Below are 18,024 nucleotides of genomic sequence, written 5' to 3'. Positions count from 1 at the left end.
TTATACCCGGTGATTTCTTCCTGAGTTGCAAGGATGGTTCAATATTCACAAACCAATCAATGTGTGATACATCACATCAACCAAATCACAGCCATAAAAGAAAAGATGAAAACCATATGATCATTTTAACATATACCAAAAAACCCATTTGATAAACTATAACATCTATTCGTGATAAAAGATCTCAACAAAGTAGGGTTAGAGGGGACATATCTTAACATAATAAAGGCTATACATGAAAAACCCACAGCTAACATCATCTTTATGGGGGAAAATTATGAGCTTTCCTCCCAAGGTCAGGAACAAGACAAGACATAACAAGACGAGGAGGTCTACTCTTCCACTTTTACTCAATAAAGTACTGAAAGTCCTAGCCACAGCAACTAGAACAAAAAGAAATAAAAGGCATTCAACTCGGTAAGGAAGAAGTAAACCTTTCACTATTTGCAGATGACATAATATTTTATACAGAAAACCCAAAAGACTCCACCAAAACGTGCTAGAACTGAAGTGAATTCAGAAAAGCTATAGGATACAAAATCAATGCACAGAAATCTGTTGCATTTCTGTATAACAATAATAAAGTAGCAGAAAGACAAATTAAGAAAACAGTCCCATTTACAATTGCAATAAAAATAATAAGCTACCTAGGAATAAACCTAACCAAAGAGGTGACAGATCTGTACTCTACAAACTATAGAACACTGATAAGAGAAGTTGAAGACAACCCAAAGAAAATGGAAAGGCATCCCATGTTCATGGGCTGGAAGAACAAATATCGTTAAAATGTCTACAAAACCCAAAGCAATCTGCACAATCAATGCAACCCCTACCAAAATACCAACGACATTTTTTATAGACCTAGAACAAACAAGCCTAAAATTTGTATGGAACCACAAAAGGCCCTGGTTAGCCAAATCAATCTTGAAAAAGAAAAGCAAAGCTGGAGGCATCATAATTCTGGACTTCAAATTAATATTACAAAGATAGTGATCAAGAGCATATGGTACTGGGGCAGAAATAGACACATAGATCAATGGAACTGAATGGAAAACCCAGAAATAAACCTACAATTATACACTCAATTAATTTTTAACAAAGCTGGATTGAATATCCAGTGGGAAAAAGACAATCTGTTCAACAAACGATGTTGGGGAAACTCCACAGCAACATGCAAAAGAATGAAACTGAACCACTTTCTTACACCATACACAAAAATAAATTCAAACTGGATTAAAGACCTATATGTGAGACCTGAAATTATAAAAATTCCTGGAAGAGAGTACAGGCAGTCACTTCTCTGACATCAGCCACAGCTTTCTAGATAGATCACCTGTGGCAAGGGAAACAAGAGCAAAAAAGAAGAAACTATTGGGACTACATTAAACTACAAAGCTTCTGCACAACAAAGGAAGCAATCAACAGAACTAAAAGGCAACCTATGGAATGGGAGATGATATTTACAAATGACATGTCTGGTACAGGGTAGTATCCATAATATATAAAGATCTTATAAAACTCAACACCCCAAAACCTGATAATCCAATGAAAAATGGGTAGAAGACATGAACGGATATTGCTCCAAAGACGACATACAGATGGGCAATAGACACATGAATGATACTCATTAGCACTTATCATCAGAGAAATACAAACCAAAAAAACAATAAGATGTCACCTCACAGGTGTTGGTGAGGATGTGGAGAAAGGGGTACCCTCTTGCACTGTTGGCAAGAATCCAAACTGGTGCAGCATCTCTGGAAAATAGTATGGAGGTTCCTCAAAAGGTTAAAAATAGAATTGCTGTAATATCCAGCAATCACACTCCTGGGTATTTACCCAAAGAATACAAAAGCACTAATTCAAAGGGATACACGCACCCCTATCTTTATTGCAGCATTATTTGCAATAACCAAGATATGGAAGCAGCCTAAGTGTCTACCAATTGGTGAATAGATAAAGATAAATGGACTGTTATTCAGCCATAAAAAAGAATGAAATCTTGCCATTTGCAACAACTTGGATGGACTAGACAGTATAATGCTAGGCAAAATAAGTCTGTCAGAGAAAGACAAATACCATATGATTTCAGTCATATGTGGGATTTAAGAAACAAAACAAATGAGCAAAGGGAGGAAATTAGAGAGAGAGAGAGAGACCAAAAAAAAAAAAAAAAAAAAAGGCTCTTCAGTGTCTTAAGTGTAGAGAACAATATGATAGTTACCAGAGGGGAGAAAGCTGGCAGAGGGGATGGGTGAAATAGGTGATGGAGATGAAAGAGTATCCTTGTCACTATGAGCACTAGGTGATGTATGGAATTGTTGAATCACTATACTGCATACCTGAAACTAATATAACACTGTATGTCAGCCAACCGGTGTTAAAATGAAAACTTAAATACATACATACATACAGTCAATCTAGAAAAAAAATACAGTACAAAGAATTTTGAAAGCAACAAGAAAGAAAAACCTGCTTCACATACAAAGGCACTTCTGTGGGAGGTGTTTCTAGTAATACATGCCTACAGTAAAAAAAGAAATGATCTCAAATATACAATCAAACTGTATACATCAAAAAGCTAGTAAAAGAAGGGGGTACCTGGGTAGCTGAGTTGGTTGAATGTCCAACTCTTGATTTCTGCTCAGGCGATGATCCAGGATCATGGGCTTGTACCCCACATAGTGCTCCGCACATGAGGGTAGAGACTGTTTCAGATTCTCTCTCTCCTACCCCTCCCTACCCTGACTTGTGATGTCTAACAAATAAAATGAAATTTTTTTCATTAAAAAACTTGGAAAAGAAGAAAAAACTAAGCCTAAAATTAGCAGAAAGAAGGAAATAACAGAAATCAGAGCAGAAATATATGAAATAAAGACCAAAAAGTCAACAAAATAGATACCTACCTTTTTCAAAATGTAGACAAAATTGACAAACCTAAGCTGATTAATTAAAAAGAGAGATCGCATAAATAAAATAGAAATGAAATTGAAGATATTCAACTGATATCACAGAAATGCAAGTGTTCATAAGAGACCACCATAAATGATTACACACTGACAAATTGGATGACAGAGAATGGATAAGTTCCTGGAAATATAAAACTGACAAGACAAAATCATTAAGAAATGGAAAATCTGAACAAACCAGTAACAGGTAACAACACTGAATAATTAATTTAATATATCTCCTCAAAGAAAAGTCTGGGACCAGAAGTATTCACTGGTAATTAACAGAAGATTTAATACCAATTTTTATTTAAAAACTCCAAAATTTTGAGGGAGAGCACTTCCAAAAATAGATTAACTTTAATACCAAAACCAGACAAGGATGCTACAAAAAAAATTATACCCGACATCACTGATAAACATAAATATTGAAATGCTCAACAAAATGTTAACAAACTGAATTCAATAGCACATTAAAAGATTCACACACCATGATGAAGTTGGGTTTATCTATGGGACTCAAGGGTGATTCAACAGATTTAAATCAGTAATATGATATAGCACATTAACAAAATTAAAGGTAAAAAATCATATAATCATCCAGATAGATACACAAAAAGCATTTGACACAATTCAACATCCATTTATGATAAAAACTGACAACAATTAGGTATTGAAGAAATGTACATCAACATAATGAAGACCATAAATAAGAAGCCCATAACTAACATCACATTTGATGAAAAGCTAAAAGCTTTCCTCAAGGATCAGGAAAAATACAAAGATACCCACTCTCATCAGTGTTGAAAAAGGGAAATAAAATGTATCCAAATAAGAAACAAAGAAGTAAAGAGGCACCTGGGTGGCTCAGTCGGTTAAGCGTCCGACTTATGCTCAGGTCATGATCTCACGGTTCGTGGGTTCGAGCCCCACATTGGGTGCTGTGCTGACAGCTCAGAGCCTGGAGCCTGCTTCAGATTCTGTGTCTCATTGTCTCTCTGCCCCTCCCCGACTTGTGCTCTGTCTCTCTCTGTCTCTCAAAAATAAATAAATGTAAAACATAAAAATAAAAAATAAATAAAGAAGTAAAATTAGCTCTGTGTGCATATGATGTATTCTTTAGGGAAAACACTAAAGACTCCACAACAACAACAACAACAAAACCTGTTAGAATTAATAAATGAATTCAGTAAAGTTGTAGGATACAAAATCAATATACAAAAATCTGCTGTATTTCTGAACACTAATAATGAATTATCAGAAAGAGAAATTAAAATAAGTTTTCATGAGATGTGGGTGTTACCTAATTCTGGAGGTTTCAAGGGCCAAAAATAATCTTTCAGGAGTAAAATATAGATCAAAGCTAGAGAGATTCTCTTCTATCAGAAAACAAAGTAAAACAATTTTTTTGTATGTTGTTTCAAGTACAAGATGGTTTCCAATATTAGAGTTAACCCTAAAATGGAAAAAAAAATTGACATTATCAATCGTAAGAATTATTTATAAATTAATTAAAAGTACTATTTTATAAAGATGTGTATGAATGTTATACATACTTATGTAATCCAGAAAACTTAAGGCAGTGGCGTTTAATCCTGAACTCTGTGTTTCAATGCCAATATGATAAATAGGAATTCGCCTTCTGCTGTCAAGAAAACTCCAGTTTTTAGAAATAGTTGTGTGATGTTTACCTATATGGTGTGATTTAAAGTTGTGCAGTGGCCCAATTGCCTTCAGTATCCTCTCTTCTTTGAAATGTAGTAGGGGCACCTGGGTGGCTCTGTAGGTTAGACATCTGACTCTTGATTCTAGCTCAGGTCATGATCTCACAGTTTGTGGCATTGAGCCCCACAGCAGGCTCTGTGCTGACAACTGGGAGCCAGCTTGGGATTCTCTCTCTCTCTCTCTCTCTCTCTCTCTCTCCCTCTCCCTCCCTCCCCCTCTCCCCCTCTCCCCCTCTCCCCCTCTCCCCCTCCACTGTTTGCACTCTCTCAAAATAAATAAATGAACATTAAAAAAATAAATTCTATTTAAAAAAAAGAAAAAAGAAAATGTTTTTTAAAAAAGAAAAAAAGAAATGTATTGATATTACTAGATTCAACAAACCTGAAATTTATGTGGAATAACAAACACTGTGAATAAATACTTTAGAATAGTAAAATCCAATAGTATTTACTGCAGTTTACTGTGAATCATTATAAGCTGAAAAGTTCTCTATTACAATTTCAGTGAGGAAAGGTAGAAATGGATGATGAAGGTGAAGAAGGGGACTAAGGAACTCTGGAAGGTGAGGTGGCCCTGGGGAGGGGAGATCTGATGGGTGAAAGTTGACAGTGAGCGCCATGCGAAGGGTCAGAGCAGATGCCCCAGTAGTGTCACAAGAGGGAGAGGTGTGCCACAGCAAGCCTTATTTTTAATGTAGACATATCTAGAGAATCCATATGCTACTCTCCTGCCTGCATATAATGTTAAACTAGAACTGAATTACTAAGTATTGCTGAAATTGTTCTTAGCTGAAACTAAGTCCCCCAATGACACATAAATTAGTAGGTTCTTCATATTTGGCCTTTGATTGCTAGGGCTTCTGCCAAAGTCTACATTGATCCACTTTTCTTTGCTCAATCCCTCATTGTTCTACAACCTTTGCACTTTTCCTTCATCCCAGTTATGCCTCCCCCCTCACCCCACACACCATCCCCTACCAATGCAGGATGTAAGATTTTCCCAACCAGTCTATCCTGTGCTCACTTACCTGATGTGCACTTTACCCATATCTTAACAACTTTAGTTTCAGAATATGGTGCATAAATAAGAGATGATGTAATTGAGGTAAAAAGTGCTATATTTTAGGAAAAAATCACAAAAAAAGAACAAAAGGAAAGGGGTAAAAATATTTGAAAGAGCACTTTTATGTGTTTGGACATTTTAACTGAGAGAGCCAAGTTTCTCAAACCATGTTGACCAAAAATGTAATAGATAGGAAAGTGATTATAGAATTGTTCCTTCAAAGGCTCCCAAAAGCCTTTTTGAACAAAATTAAAATGATTCCTGACTTCAAAATTATGGCATAAATTCAAAATTAAGACATGTAGTCAAGAGGTACAATGGAGTTACAGATAGCAGAGTTTCTTGGGTTCATGCAGTAGAGCTTTGAGATCACTGCACATGTGTTCTCATGTCTTACCTTTTACATTGGTTACCGTCCACTGTGCTCTTCCCATGGGTTGCCTGCAATCTGCAGATATAATGGAAAGGTTCCAAAAGAGCTTCATATTCATCCATTCATTCTTTCATTCATTTATTTGCCCATCCAATGGTCACTTTTTAAGTGACTGCTAAGTGCCTGCTAAGTGCCAGGCATTAGGACTAGCATTTACCAAAAGGCCATTTAGTGAGGAAAACAAAAGGAATGATTATTGTATTTCATCAACATATTGTATTTTACTATATAAAGCATTGTGATGGAGGCAAGCAAAAGAGAGACTACAGGATCATTTAGAGGAGACAAGAATTCCAAGTTGGAATGAGAGTCTGGAGTGGGATTGGGCTGGGGAGTTTGTTTGTAAGAGGTGGAATGAAGAGAGCCAAATCTGTCAGGGTCACGATGGCATCTTGGGTAGGCTTTGAAGGTTGGATGGGAGTCATGGAAATAAGGATGCCAGGGAGGAGGACATTCAAGACTGAGGAACATGGCTCCTGGGTGGCTCAGTTGGTTACGCATCAGACTCTTGATTCAGCTCAGGTCATGATCTCGGTCTTGAGATCAAGTCCCATGTGGAGCTTGGAATGGACCCTGCTTAGGATCCACTGATAAATGAATGGATAAGGAAGGTGTATACATATATATATATATATATATATATATATATATATATATATATATACACACACACACACACACACTAGAATATTATTCACCCATGAGAAAGAAGAAAATCTTGATATTCACAACAACATGGTTGAACCTAGAGGACAATACGTTAAGTGTAATAATCCAGAGATAGCAAATACTTCATGATAAAACTTCTATATGAAATCAAAAAAGAAAAAAGAAAACATCAAATTCATAGAAGCAGAATGTAGAATGGAAGTTCTGTACCGGTGGTGGGTGTGGATGCTGGTCCAAGAGTGTAAGCCTTCAGTTATAAATAATTCTGGAGATCTAATGTACTGCATAATAAGAATCAAAGTAAATAACTGTAAACTATAATCAAATAACAAAGGAAGTCATCAAAAGAGGAGCAAATTGAAACAAACAGATGCAAAACAGAAGACAATTAGCCACATGTTAATAGTAAGTGTTCACCTACCAGTAATTCCTTAAATATACATCATTTAAATTTACCTATTAAAAGGAATGAGTACCTGAATGATTTAAAATAAAATAACCAAGAAATCACTTTAGATTTAAAGACACAATAGGCTAAAGTGAAGGAATGGAAGAAGATATTTCATGCAAATGGCAACCAAAGAATGATGGAGTGATTATACTTCTATCAGAAAAAATAACTGACTTAATCTAAAACTGTCTCTAGAGATGAAGAAGATCATTATATAATAATAATGAGTCCATTCATCAGGAAAATGGTAACAATTTTCAACAGACGTGGAACCAACATTGGAATTCATAAATATATAAAGCAATATGGACAGATGTGAAGAGGAGAAATTGACAGCAATACAGTAATATTAGGAGACTTTAATACCTCCCTTGGAACAATAAATACAACACAGAAAGGCAAGAAAGAAGTTGAAGAACTGAACCACAATATAAACATTTTTGGACCTAATAGATCTATATGGAATTTTTCACCTAACAGTAAAAGAGTACATTTACTGCACATGAAAGATTGTATGCATTATCTTTTTCAGTCACAATGGGGTAAAACTAGAATGGGAAAATTCACAAATAGGTGGAAAGAAAATACACTCTCAAGCAACAATAGGGTCAAAGAGGAAAGAGCAAGAGAATTTTTAAAAATATTTTGAGACAAATAAAAACAAAAACAGTGTAACAAAATTCAGAGATGTTGCAAAAGCCGTGCAAAGAGGGAAATTTTTAATGATAAATGTCTACATTAACAAAGAAGATCAGGGCGCCTGGGTGGCTCCATCAGTTAGTTATGTGTTCAACTCTTGATTTTGACTCAGATCAAGATCTCATGATTGGTTTCTTGAGATCAAGCATCGCAGTAGGACTCTGTGCTGACAGCACAGAGCCTGCTTGGGTCTCTCTCTCTCTCTCTCTCTCTCTCTCTCTCTCCCTCTCTCTCTCTCTCCCTCTCTCTCCCCCACTCTCTCTTCCTTGCTTGCACGTGTGCACTTGTGTGTGTGTGTGTGTGTGTCTGTGCTCTCTCTCTCTCAAAATAAATAAACATAAAAAATTTAGCTTAACATAGCAGATTGTATATAAACAACCTAAGTTTATAGCTCATGGAACTAGAAAAAGAGCAAACTAAGCCCAAATTTAGAAGAAGGGAGGAAATACTAAAGATTAGAACAGAAATAAATCAAATAATGTGTAAACAAAACACCCTATTCCATCATCTCACTAACACTATTATGTTTTTTCAAATTTATATGTATGTTGGGTTTTGTTTGCTTTTCTTTTTCTGATGATTGATTTTCATTCTGTATTCTTTTCTATTATATGTATATAACAGTAAAATTTCTCTCTCAGACTATGTTATTATCATCTCACAAACTTTCATGTAAAATATTTTTCTTATAACTCAATTCAAAAGATTTAATGTTTAAAAAAAAGATTACAGGGGCATCTGGGTTGCTCAGTGATTAAGCATCCAACTTTGGCTCAGGTCATGATCTCATGGTATGGGAGTTCAAGTCCCACATTTGTCTCTGTGCTGACAGCCCAGAGCCTGGAACGTGCATCAGATTCTGTGTCTCCCTCTCTCTGACTCTCCCCCACTCACACTCTGTCTCCCTGTCTCTCTCAAAAATAAACTTAAGGGGCGCCTGGGTGGCTCAGTCGGTTAAGCGTCCGACTTCGGCTCAGGTTATGATCTCACGACTCGTGAGTTCGAGCCCCGCGTCGGATCTGTGCTGACAGCTCAGAGCCTGTAGCCTGTTTCAGATTCTGTGTCTCCCTCTCTCTCTCTGACCCTCCCCCGTTCATGCCCTGTTTCTCTCCGTCTCAAAAGTAAATAAACGTTAAAAAAAAATAAAATAAACTTAAAAAAAATTTTAATAAATAAATAAGATTATATACTTTACTCCTTATCCTGAGTGTTTAATATTCCTAGTATCCCATTTCCAGTGTACTAGGCACCCCAAGTGAAGGAATAAAATTACCAATTATGAAAAAATATATAGCTCATATTTTCTCTTTTGATTTCTTCTTTATCCATGGGTTATTTAAAAACTAAAGCTGAACTTTGTGAAGACTTTGTAAATGACAGAAGTCTTGTTTATTGTTTCAAGTCACGTTACACATAATTTGAGGAATCATCATTTTGGTCTCAGAACATGAAGGAACGTGCTGATCTGTGTCATACTCATTGAGCTCCACGTATCCATATGGTTTTAAGCACCCAATTATGATGACAAACATTGCAGATTCTCAGAGTTGTGGTAGCTATGGTGGCAGTTTCTCTGAGATCGTCACCTGATCTCAGATACCCCAATTGAGTACTGGAGTTGCTTAGGAGACCCCGCGTTGGCAATATTTAAAACAAGTGCCTGGAAAGGACCTATTGCCGGTACACCTCTGACACACTGCAGGATTCCAGATCCATTAGACAAACAGATTCATAATAATTTCCTAGAAGGGATTCTGGGTATTCTAAATGTCGCTTCATTCCAAAGAGAAAAAATTAATGAACTATTTTGATTTAGTATCTTTGTCGCTTACTTTTTCTGTCCCAGGAATTTGGATGATTCAGATTTTTCCCGGTTTTCATTTGTAAATGACTCCTTATTTTTGTGTTGTTACAGTGAATCTTTATAAAAATGTTTATTTATATGCTTCTCTTTTCCTTATACTTTCTGCCTTTCAGAAACATGTTCAAAATCAGAGATATCAATTGAAAATGGATTTTTTTCTGAATATGAACCTACATATTCCTTAAATAAAGAAACACAGTATCAGTGTAAACCAGGATATGTAACACCAGATGGTAAAACTTCAGGACAGGTTACATGTCTGGAAAGTGGATGGTCACCTCAACCCACATGTATTAGTGAGTAATTTATTATGTTCCTATTCATTATGCTGATGGCTATTGAACAAAAGTTTACTCTAAGTTAATTCTTTTCTGGGGGGAGGGGTTGACATGATTCCCATTTGAAAAGATAAATGAAAACAGATGTAATTTTTTGCCTTTAAGAGTAATCACTTATACAGTGTAGTAGCAGGACATCATTCAGTTTACGTTATTTTCCACTTTATTTTAAAAAAAAATTTTTTTAACGTTTATTTATTTTTGAGACAGAGAGAGACAGAGCATGAACAGGGGAGGGGCAGAAAGAGAGGGAGACACAAAATCCAAAACAGGCTCCAGGCTCTGAGCGGTCAGCACAGAGCCCGACGCGGGGCTCGAACTCATGGACAATGAGATCATGACCTGAGCTGAAGTCGGCCGCTCAACCGACTGAACCACCCAGGCGCCCCTGTTATTTTCCACTTTAAAATATCCTGTGGTTTGGAAACGAGTTAGGGAGCCTTATGTGTATTCTCCTGGAAACTCACTTATTTTTGGCTGGCAAAATATATTTGTGCCTATTATTGCTTTTAGGTGATCAGACTTTGATGACAGAATCTTTGTTTCTAGACATGAAAGTAATGTTTGTAAGTGAAGATGTGGGTCCATAGTGCAGAATTTTAATTAAAGTATGGAGTTTTATGGTTGACATTCCAGGGTAGCCCACTTTAAAAATCCTCTCCTTTAGAAAATGTTCATAAACATCTAGTTAGTGGAGAAGGAATACTGCTAGATGGTGCCAAATACAGCTGTGTTGAAACATTTCCCTGTCCCTGGATGTTTATGAAGATTTCTATGAACAGTTTCCTCAGTTTATCTTATACTCCAAAGCTACACACTGATAGTTTTGAACCGATATTTACATATTCACTTTAAAGGAAGTGGATATTTGATTATCCATTTGTACTGTTTTCATTTCCTTATTTTTTTCAATGTCCATGCTTACTATGGGCACTAGCCACAAAAAAAAAAAATGATAAAAGTGGCTCCCATATAAAGTCATTTTATACTGAATGTTAGTTAGTTATCCATTGTAATACTTACTATGGAAGAGAAACACACTGTCTCTCTTCACTAGTATAGTTTTGCTTTGTTTTTTAAAGCTTTAAGGTAGCTGGCTCTGTAACACAGCATAAAATTTGAGATGAATTACCTAATCTTTATGAACACACTGTAGCAAAAATTAAAACTTTTAACATTTTACTGTCTTATAACTAATAATAAAAATAGTTATCTCTCCATTCAATCTTGGTAAGTTTAGAAAAATGAACAGCCATTAGGAAGATATTTGGGGAAGAAAATCAGCATGTGAGCTTTAGAAATTATGATGTTTTAAAGTAGAGTTTTATAGAATGTTTAAAAATTTACTTGCATTTTTGAAAACCAATCGTATTCAACTGATCCAGTTTTGTCTGGAATATTTGTCACCTTGCTAGTGAATGTGGCATCTTAGTTCACCAAATCCTATTCCTCTCTGCTAGTTAAAATATGATGCACCTGTAATGGCCTATTTGATTACAAGCATGGCATAAACACATAAGTATAACTGATTGAGAAAAGTGTTCGTAGAAAAATTTTTTCAGAGTGTTTAAGTGATAAGGAAAATGCTGTGTTGAAACATATTTTTTCATTTCGAGTAACTCTGAAGACAATGATTTATCACTGGTATTCTTAATTTAATATGATACTGAATTTACTAGCACAAGCTAATTGATAAAGGTTTTTTTTACCTCCTTGGGATGAGACTTAATTACATCGTCCATTAAATAATATTAGAATTGAAATCTTCAATTCTGTTATGCATTAGAATCCTGTGACATGCCAGCATTTGAGAATGCCAAAGCCAAAAGCAATGTCACGTGGTTTAAACTCAATGACAAGTTGGACTATGAATGCCACGATGGATACGAAAGCCAAGATGGGCGCGCAGGTTCAATACTGTGTGGTAACGATGGTTGGTCTCATAAACCAATATGTTATGGTAAGTACCATTTTTCCAGGTATTTTTTTTTTCAGGACTAACAAAATTAACAAAACATGTTTAAGATATCCCAATTTGAACAAATTTGCATTATTTAAAGTCATTTTGGGGGCATCTGGGTCGCTCAGTGGGTTGAACCTCAGACTTTGGCTCAGGTCCTGATCTCACAGTTCTCAGGTGTAAGCCCCATGTGGGGCTCTATGCTGACAGTTCAGAGCCTGAAGCCTGCTTCCGATTCTGTGTTTCACTCTCTCTCGCCACCCCTCTTACTCACACTCTGTCTGTCTCTCTCTCTCAAAAACAAATAATCATCTAAAAATAATTAATTAAGTTTTAAGAAGTCATGATTAAAATCAAGGTGTCTTCTTCTGATTTACTGTAACCTGGGAGAAGAGGGTGTTTGAAAGCCCAAGGACCATTATCTCTCTTTAACACAGTGTTTCCTATGGGCCATATATACATGATAGGTTTATAAACAAAGAATAATTTTTTTTGTTATTCTAAATGCAAGCTATCATATTATTTAAAACTGGGTTCTTTGAGTGTATGCTATAAGAAAACCAAAATTGTAGTTTCTTACAATTTCCTCAGCTATTTTGCTCCTGAGTTTCTGCTTTTACACCTTCTGCCTTGAGTGTTAATTTCTGCAGACCCTGAGAGAAGCTCTTTATTTTAGGAATTTAGCTTATTTTTATTTGGGAATGTCACGAATGTCACAAACTTGACAAATTTGAAGGGATAATTTTACACATTCGTAAATTGAATCAGAATAATCAGTAATTTCTTAATAGTATAAAGGTTTAATAAGAATAGATAATTGGGTGTTATAAATACTCAGGATGCCTAGAATATGCCTAACTATTTGTCTTTGAACATGGTTCCTTATTTTGTTTCATTTTTCAGTTTGATTTCTGTACTAATATAATATAATCAATATAAATTAAGCTATTTTAATAGTTTCTTAGAAACTGTTAGAAATGTCTCCTAGTGTTCTGGTTGTCCAATTATATTTACATTAAACAAAATACTAATCTTATTTGAGTGCAATTTTAAAAATGTAGCATCAGGGTTTTTTTTTTTAATGTGAAAAAATATGTTTCTGTTTTGGGAGTACAAAATAATATAGCATTTATTTTATAAATGTCAGTTATAAAATCAGATCCAGTGTAAGCAAGTTGACCTTCCAAATACATTTTCAGGGTACATATGTTGCTCTTCAATGCCTTAATATTTCTCAGGGTCCCCTATGAATTTAGAGGGCGTAGAAAACCTAATATGTAAAATTTTCTGTGGCTCCTCTGTATAAGCAGTACCCAGCACCTCATTTTTATACGACACATATAAAATTTACTTTGCCAATGATTAATTTTATATTCTCACCAAATTATTTGAACATTTTTATAGAAATAGAATGCAAGATTCCTGAAATAGAAGATAACTTAAATACTCAGCCCAAAGAAGACAAATATAAAGTCGGAGATGTGTTGAAATTTTTCTGCACACAAAGACTTAAAAGAGTTGGACCAGATTCAGTTCAGTGTTACGACTTTGGATGGTCCCCTAATCTTCCAACGTGTAAAGGTGAATATTTATCTTCTAATTGCTACAACAAGAAATAGGATTTTTGAAACCAACATTTTTATGTTTTTGTTTCTCTCACGCTTAATTTTCTGTTGGCTTCAAGTGTGTGTGTCTGTAATCTAATTCATTAAGCCAGGACATGTGTTGGGTAGTAGATATCTCAGATTTTCTTATTTAAGAAATTAATCTCCACTTGTTTCTTGAAATATGTAGTGGTAAAAGGCCAAAGATTTACACGATCTGAAGAGAAACCAGAGTATGATGTATGTAGTGGTAATAGCCATAGATACATGTGTTATGCCTTAATGTTTGTTACTTTTCCTTTTGACTACAATTCCACTGTTAATACTGGACACTTGGTATGGCATGGGCCTTCCCTCAACCTTCATCGAGTGTCTAAACAATATTCAAGTAATGTATAGTTAATTCAGTCCATTCAATCACATGTATGTCTTAACCAAAGTTAAAATATGTTGATAAAATGCTAGCCTCAAATGATGACTTTTTTTTCAAACAGTTTTGATAAACTTTTTCCATGGCATATGAATATTGTTAACATTTACATGACCATATTTATTAATTGGTTTGCATACATCTCTAGAATATCTAGATTATTAAACATGTTTTCTGGGTTTCAGTATACTTCCAATATACTAGTTCAGTGTAATTAACAGTACTGGGTTGCGGTGCCTGGGTGGCTCAGTTGGTTGAGCATCTGAATCCTGATTTCAGCTCAGGTCATGATCCCTGGGTCATGGATTCGAGCCCCATGTCGGGTTCCATGCTGAACATATAGAGCCTGCTTAAGATTCTCACTCTGTCTCTTTCTCCTCTCCCTTCTTATCCTCTATCTCTCTTTCTAAAATAATAATTTTGAAAAAAGAACTGGGAAACATGTTTCTTGTTTAAGCACTATTTGTTTTTCATTGCTTAAGAAGGCTATAATAAAGTACATTATAAATAATATAAATTAAAGAAAAAACTCTCCATTTTATTGTTTTTTAAGTTGTGAAATAGGTAATTTGATCATTATTTACACATTATTTCTCCTGTAGAGCAAACAAAAAGGTGTTCTCCACCTCCTCAACTCCTTAACGGGAAAGTTAAAGAAACACAGAAAGAAACCTACGAACACAACGATTTGGTGGAATATGTGTGCAATCCTAGATTTCTGATGAAGGGTTTTAATAAAATTCAGTGTGTTGATGGACGGTGGACAGACTTGCCTATTTGTATTGGTAATGTATAAAATATATTCATATTTAAAATAAACCAACCTTTTATATTTATAGAAACACATAAATTATATTTTATAAGTAAACATATTTTTCTGAAATTTTCACAGAGGTGGAGACTACATGTGGAGATATACCCGAACTTAATTATGGCTACGCTGTTCAGACTTCTAACCCTCCCTATCACCATGGAGATTCAGTGGAGTTCAATTGCAGAGAAGGATTCACAATGATTGGACAGAAATCAATTACATGTATAAGTGGATCGTGGACCCAACTTCCTCAGTGCATTGGTGAGAAGACCCTTCTCAAATAGACGGTCAATGAAATGTAATATTTTTATTGTACAAACTGTATCTGCAAACATAGTTTTGACATTTAGATATATGCTTGAAAATGTCAGGTCTTAAATTATAATGATTGCTTATCATCTACAAAGGAAAAATATAAACTAGCAAGAGAGTCTGATCACCCTTTCTGTCCCTGAAATTAACATGCTTTTTAAGTGTGAAGCTAAATTTTACTTATAGTTATTCATATGATTTGAATCTGAGTATTAATCGCCAGGAAAATAGAAGCATATTTGCATAAATCCCATTTTCGTTTTACGCGGCACTCTTGTTTTCAGGCCCTGGAAAACAGACAAAGTCAAGAAAGTGCCCACTTGCTACATCCCTATAGGAATCTTGCCTCTCTCAAAGCTTCTAAGCATTTCGCAGTCTGTTTCAAATGCGGCAGCAAGAAGTTGATGTGCCAAAGGGTGGGTGAGCTGCAGACCCTCTGGGTTCTCAGTATAAGTCAGTCAAAGGAGGCAGTCAGGGTGGGGCCAGGAAACAAACTTGATTGTTGGACTTCACTCTGGTTGATGTACGTGCATCATCCTGACCTTTGGATGACCAAGTCTTTGATGACTAGCTGGGAAAATATTGGGGGCCCTTTTCCTTTTTCCCTTGGAATGAGTTCTTTCCTACAGTTTTCTTGGGTCCTACATTCAAAGAGAGTCCTGGATGTCCAATCTTACTTATTCACCAGATGTCTAGGCATTAATTGTTCCAAGGAGAAGGTAGGGCTTAGGCTCATGTTCCATGAGAGCAGAGATTGACACCTGTTTTGTTCACGATGTATTCCCAATATACAAAGGACTGGTGAACATACAGCAGACATGAAATAGGAGTTTGTTGAATGAACCATTAGGTTTTGTTGCTTTTTAATCCTTACGTTTTTGCTAGACACATTCCCATGAGAAGTATTGCCAGTCCTTCAAGACCAAATTTCATCTTTGTCCTCTTCTATCTCCACAAACGATTTCCCCTCATTTTATATGGGGGAAAACCCAAGGTTGTAACAGGCATGAAAACTCTCAACTTTTCACTCTTATACTAAAACATCTATTTCATTTATTAGTCTTTTTAGATCTCAGATTTGCCTTTCCAAGGTTAATCTTCGACCTATCTTCAAGTTTACCATAATCCACTTTTAACTATCATAGACCTTACTCCAATTTTCTCCTCTCAGTGTTGATTTTGTACCTCTAGCTAGTCTAGCTTTTCACTCTTCTCAAAATGTTTATTTTCTCGTAAGAATCAAGGAACTTCTTTCAGAAACCAGTCAATCATAGGACCATGACAACACCCACTACCACTCCTTTTGACTATGGGTGAGTTACTATCACCTGCAGAAAACCTTGTTTTCTCTTCCTCAACACTGAGGACAAGCCCTAAAACCAGAATTTATTTTCAGCCTCTAGTGTGTTTTGAATTATTCCCCTTTGTATTATTTTTTATTGTATTACAAAATCATTACTTCTTTGGGCACTTATTAAAAAATCCAAAGACCTATATCAATTGATATTTTATCAGCTTGACAAAGTACTCCGGGCTGCATTGAATTTTTGAAGTATGTAGTTGTATAAAAAGTTGTTATACTCGTATTAGAGTCAACAAAATTGACTCTTACAATATTATTGAATTATAGGTTGACCTGATGTACAAAATAGTATTTCAAAGATTGGAAGAGTATATACAGTAAACAGGTTGTGACTTAAAGCACCAATTTCTTAATCCAAGTATTTGTCCCATTTTAGTGATCATGCAAAAGATCTGCTTAAGTGTTCACATTTTACGTAATACATTTTAGATGTGCTTATTAAATTACCATAAGTGAAAAAATATATTCATTTTTCTGAAACACGATATTTAAACTAGCAGCTTCATATATTCTATTTCCACAGATAAATAGGAGACCAAATTTAACCAGGTGATGACTGTTCAGTGTGTAAATCATCCAAAAAAGTTAGCCTCTTAATGCTGTTCTAATCCCCAAAGTGCAGGTTGTATTTATGGCAGACATTTTCTCTGAAATTTCAAAGCCTGGACACAGGACTTATGTTCAGACATAATAAATAGCCCATCACATGCAATATGATCAGGAATAACTTGGTTGGTGGGACTTACGGGCATAAATTCTAATTTCGATATACTATTGAGTCTAAGCTATTGTTCTGCATTAACTGCTTTGATTCTTTTTTTTTTTAAATCTTTTTTTCTTTTTCAAGTTTTTTATTTATTTTTGGGACAGAGAGAGACAGAGCAACAACGGGGGAGGGGCAAGAGAGAGGGAGACACAGAATCGGAAACCGGCTCCAGGCTCCGAGCCATCAGCCCAGAGCCTGACGCGGGGCTCGAACTCACAGACCGCAAGATCGTGACCTGGCTGAAGTCGGACGCTTAACCGACTGCGCCACCCAGGCGCCCCTGCTTTGATTCTTATAAGTAGTCTTTTCAAGGCAATATTTTCATTTCTAGCAACAGATGAACTTCGGAAGTGTAAACACAGCTTAACTATACGTGACGTAAATCCATTTAAGACCGAATTTGATCATAATGAGAACATAAGTTACAAATGTAGAGGAAAATCAGAACAGAAACACTCAACATGCATAAATGGAAGATGGGATCCTGAACTAAACTGCACAGGTAAGCTCTTGTTTATAGTACTTTCAAAATCTTATTCTATTTCTTCCGAACTTGCCAAAGCAGTATTTGGGCATCTTTTAAACA

At 35.6% G+C, this 18,024-nt stretch overlaps 1 protein-coding gene across 1 annotated transcript in view; it reads left to right on the top strand.

Moving 5' to 3' along the window:
- The window catches only part of LOC132685821 (complement receptor type 1), a 150,599-nt gene that overhangs the window by 77,213 nt on the left and 55,362 nt on the right, over positions 1–18,024 (top strand). The window contains 6 exon segments of the mRNA XM_081791836.1: positions 9,965–10,147; positions 11,976–12,149; positions 13,554–13,730; positions 14,786–14,968; positions 15,076–15,258; positions 17,770–17,940. Of these exon segments, the coding sequence (XP_081647962.1) occupies positions 9,965–10,147; positions 11,976–12,149; positions 13,554–13,730; positions 14,786–14,968; positions 15,076–15,258; positions 17,770–17,940 (1,071 nt within the window).

This window comes from Panthera onca, chromosome F1, assembly GCF_046562875.1.
Source record: "Panthera onca isolate mPanOnc1 chromosome F1, mPanOnc1 haplotype 2, whole genome shotgun sequence".
NCBI classification, from domain to species: Eukaryota; Metazoa; Chordata; class Mammalia; order Carnivora; family Felidae; genus Panthera; species Panthera onca.
This window is presented reverse-complemented; position numbering and strand designations above follow the sequence as displayed.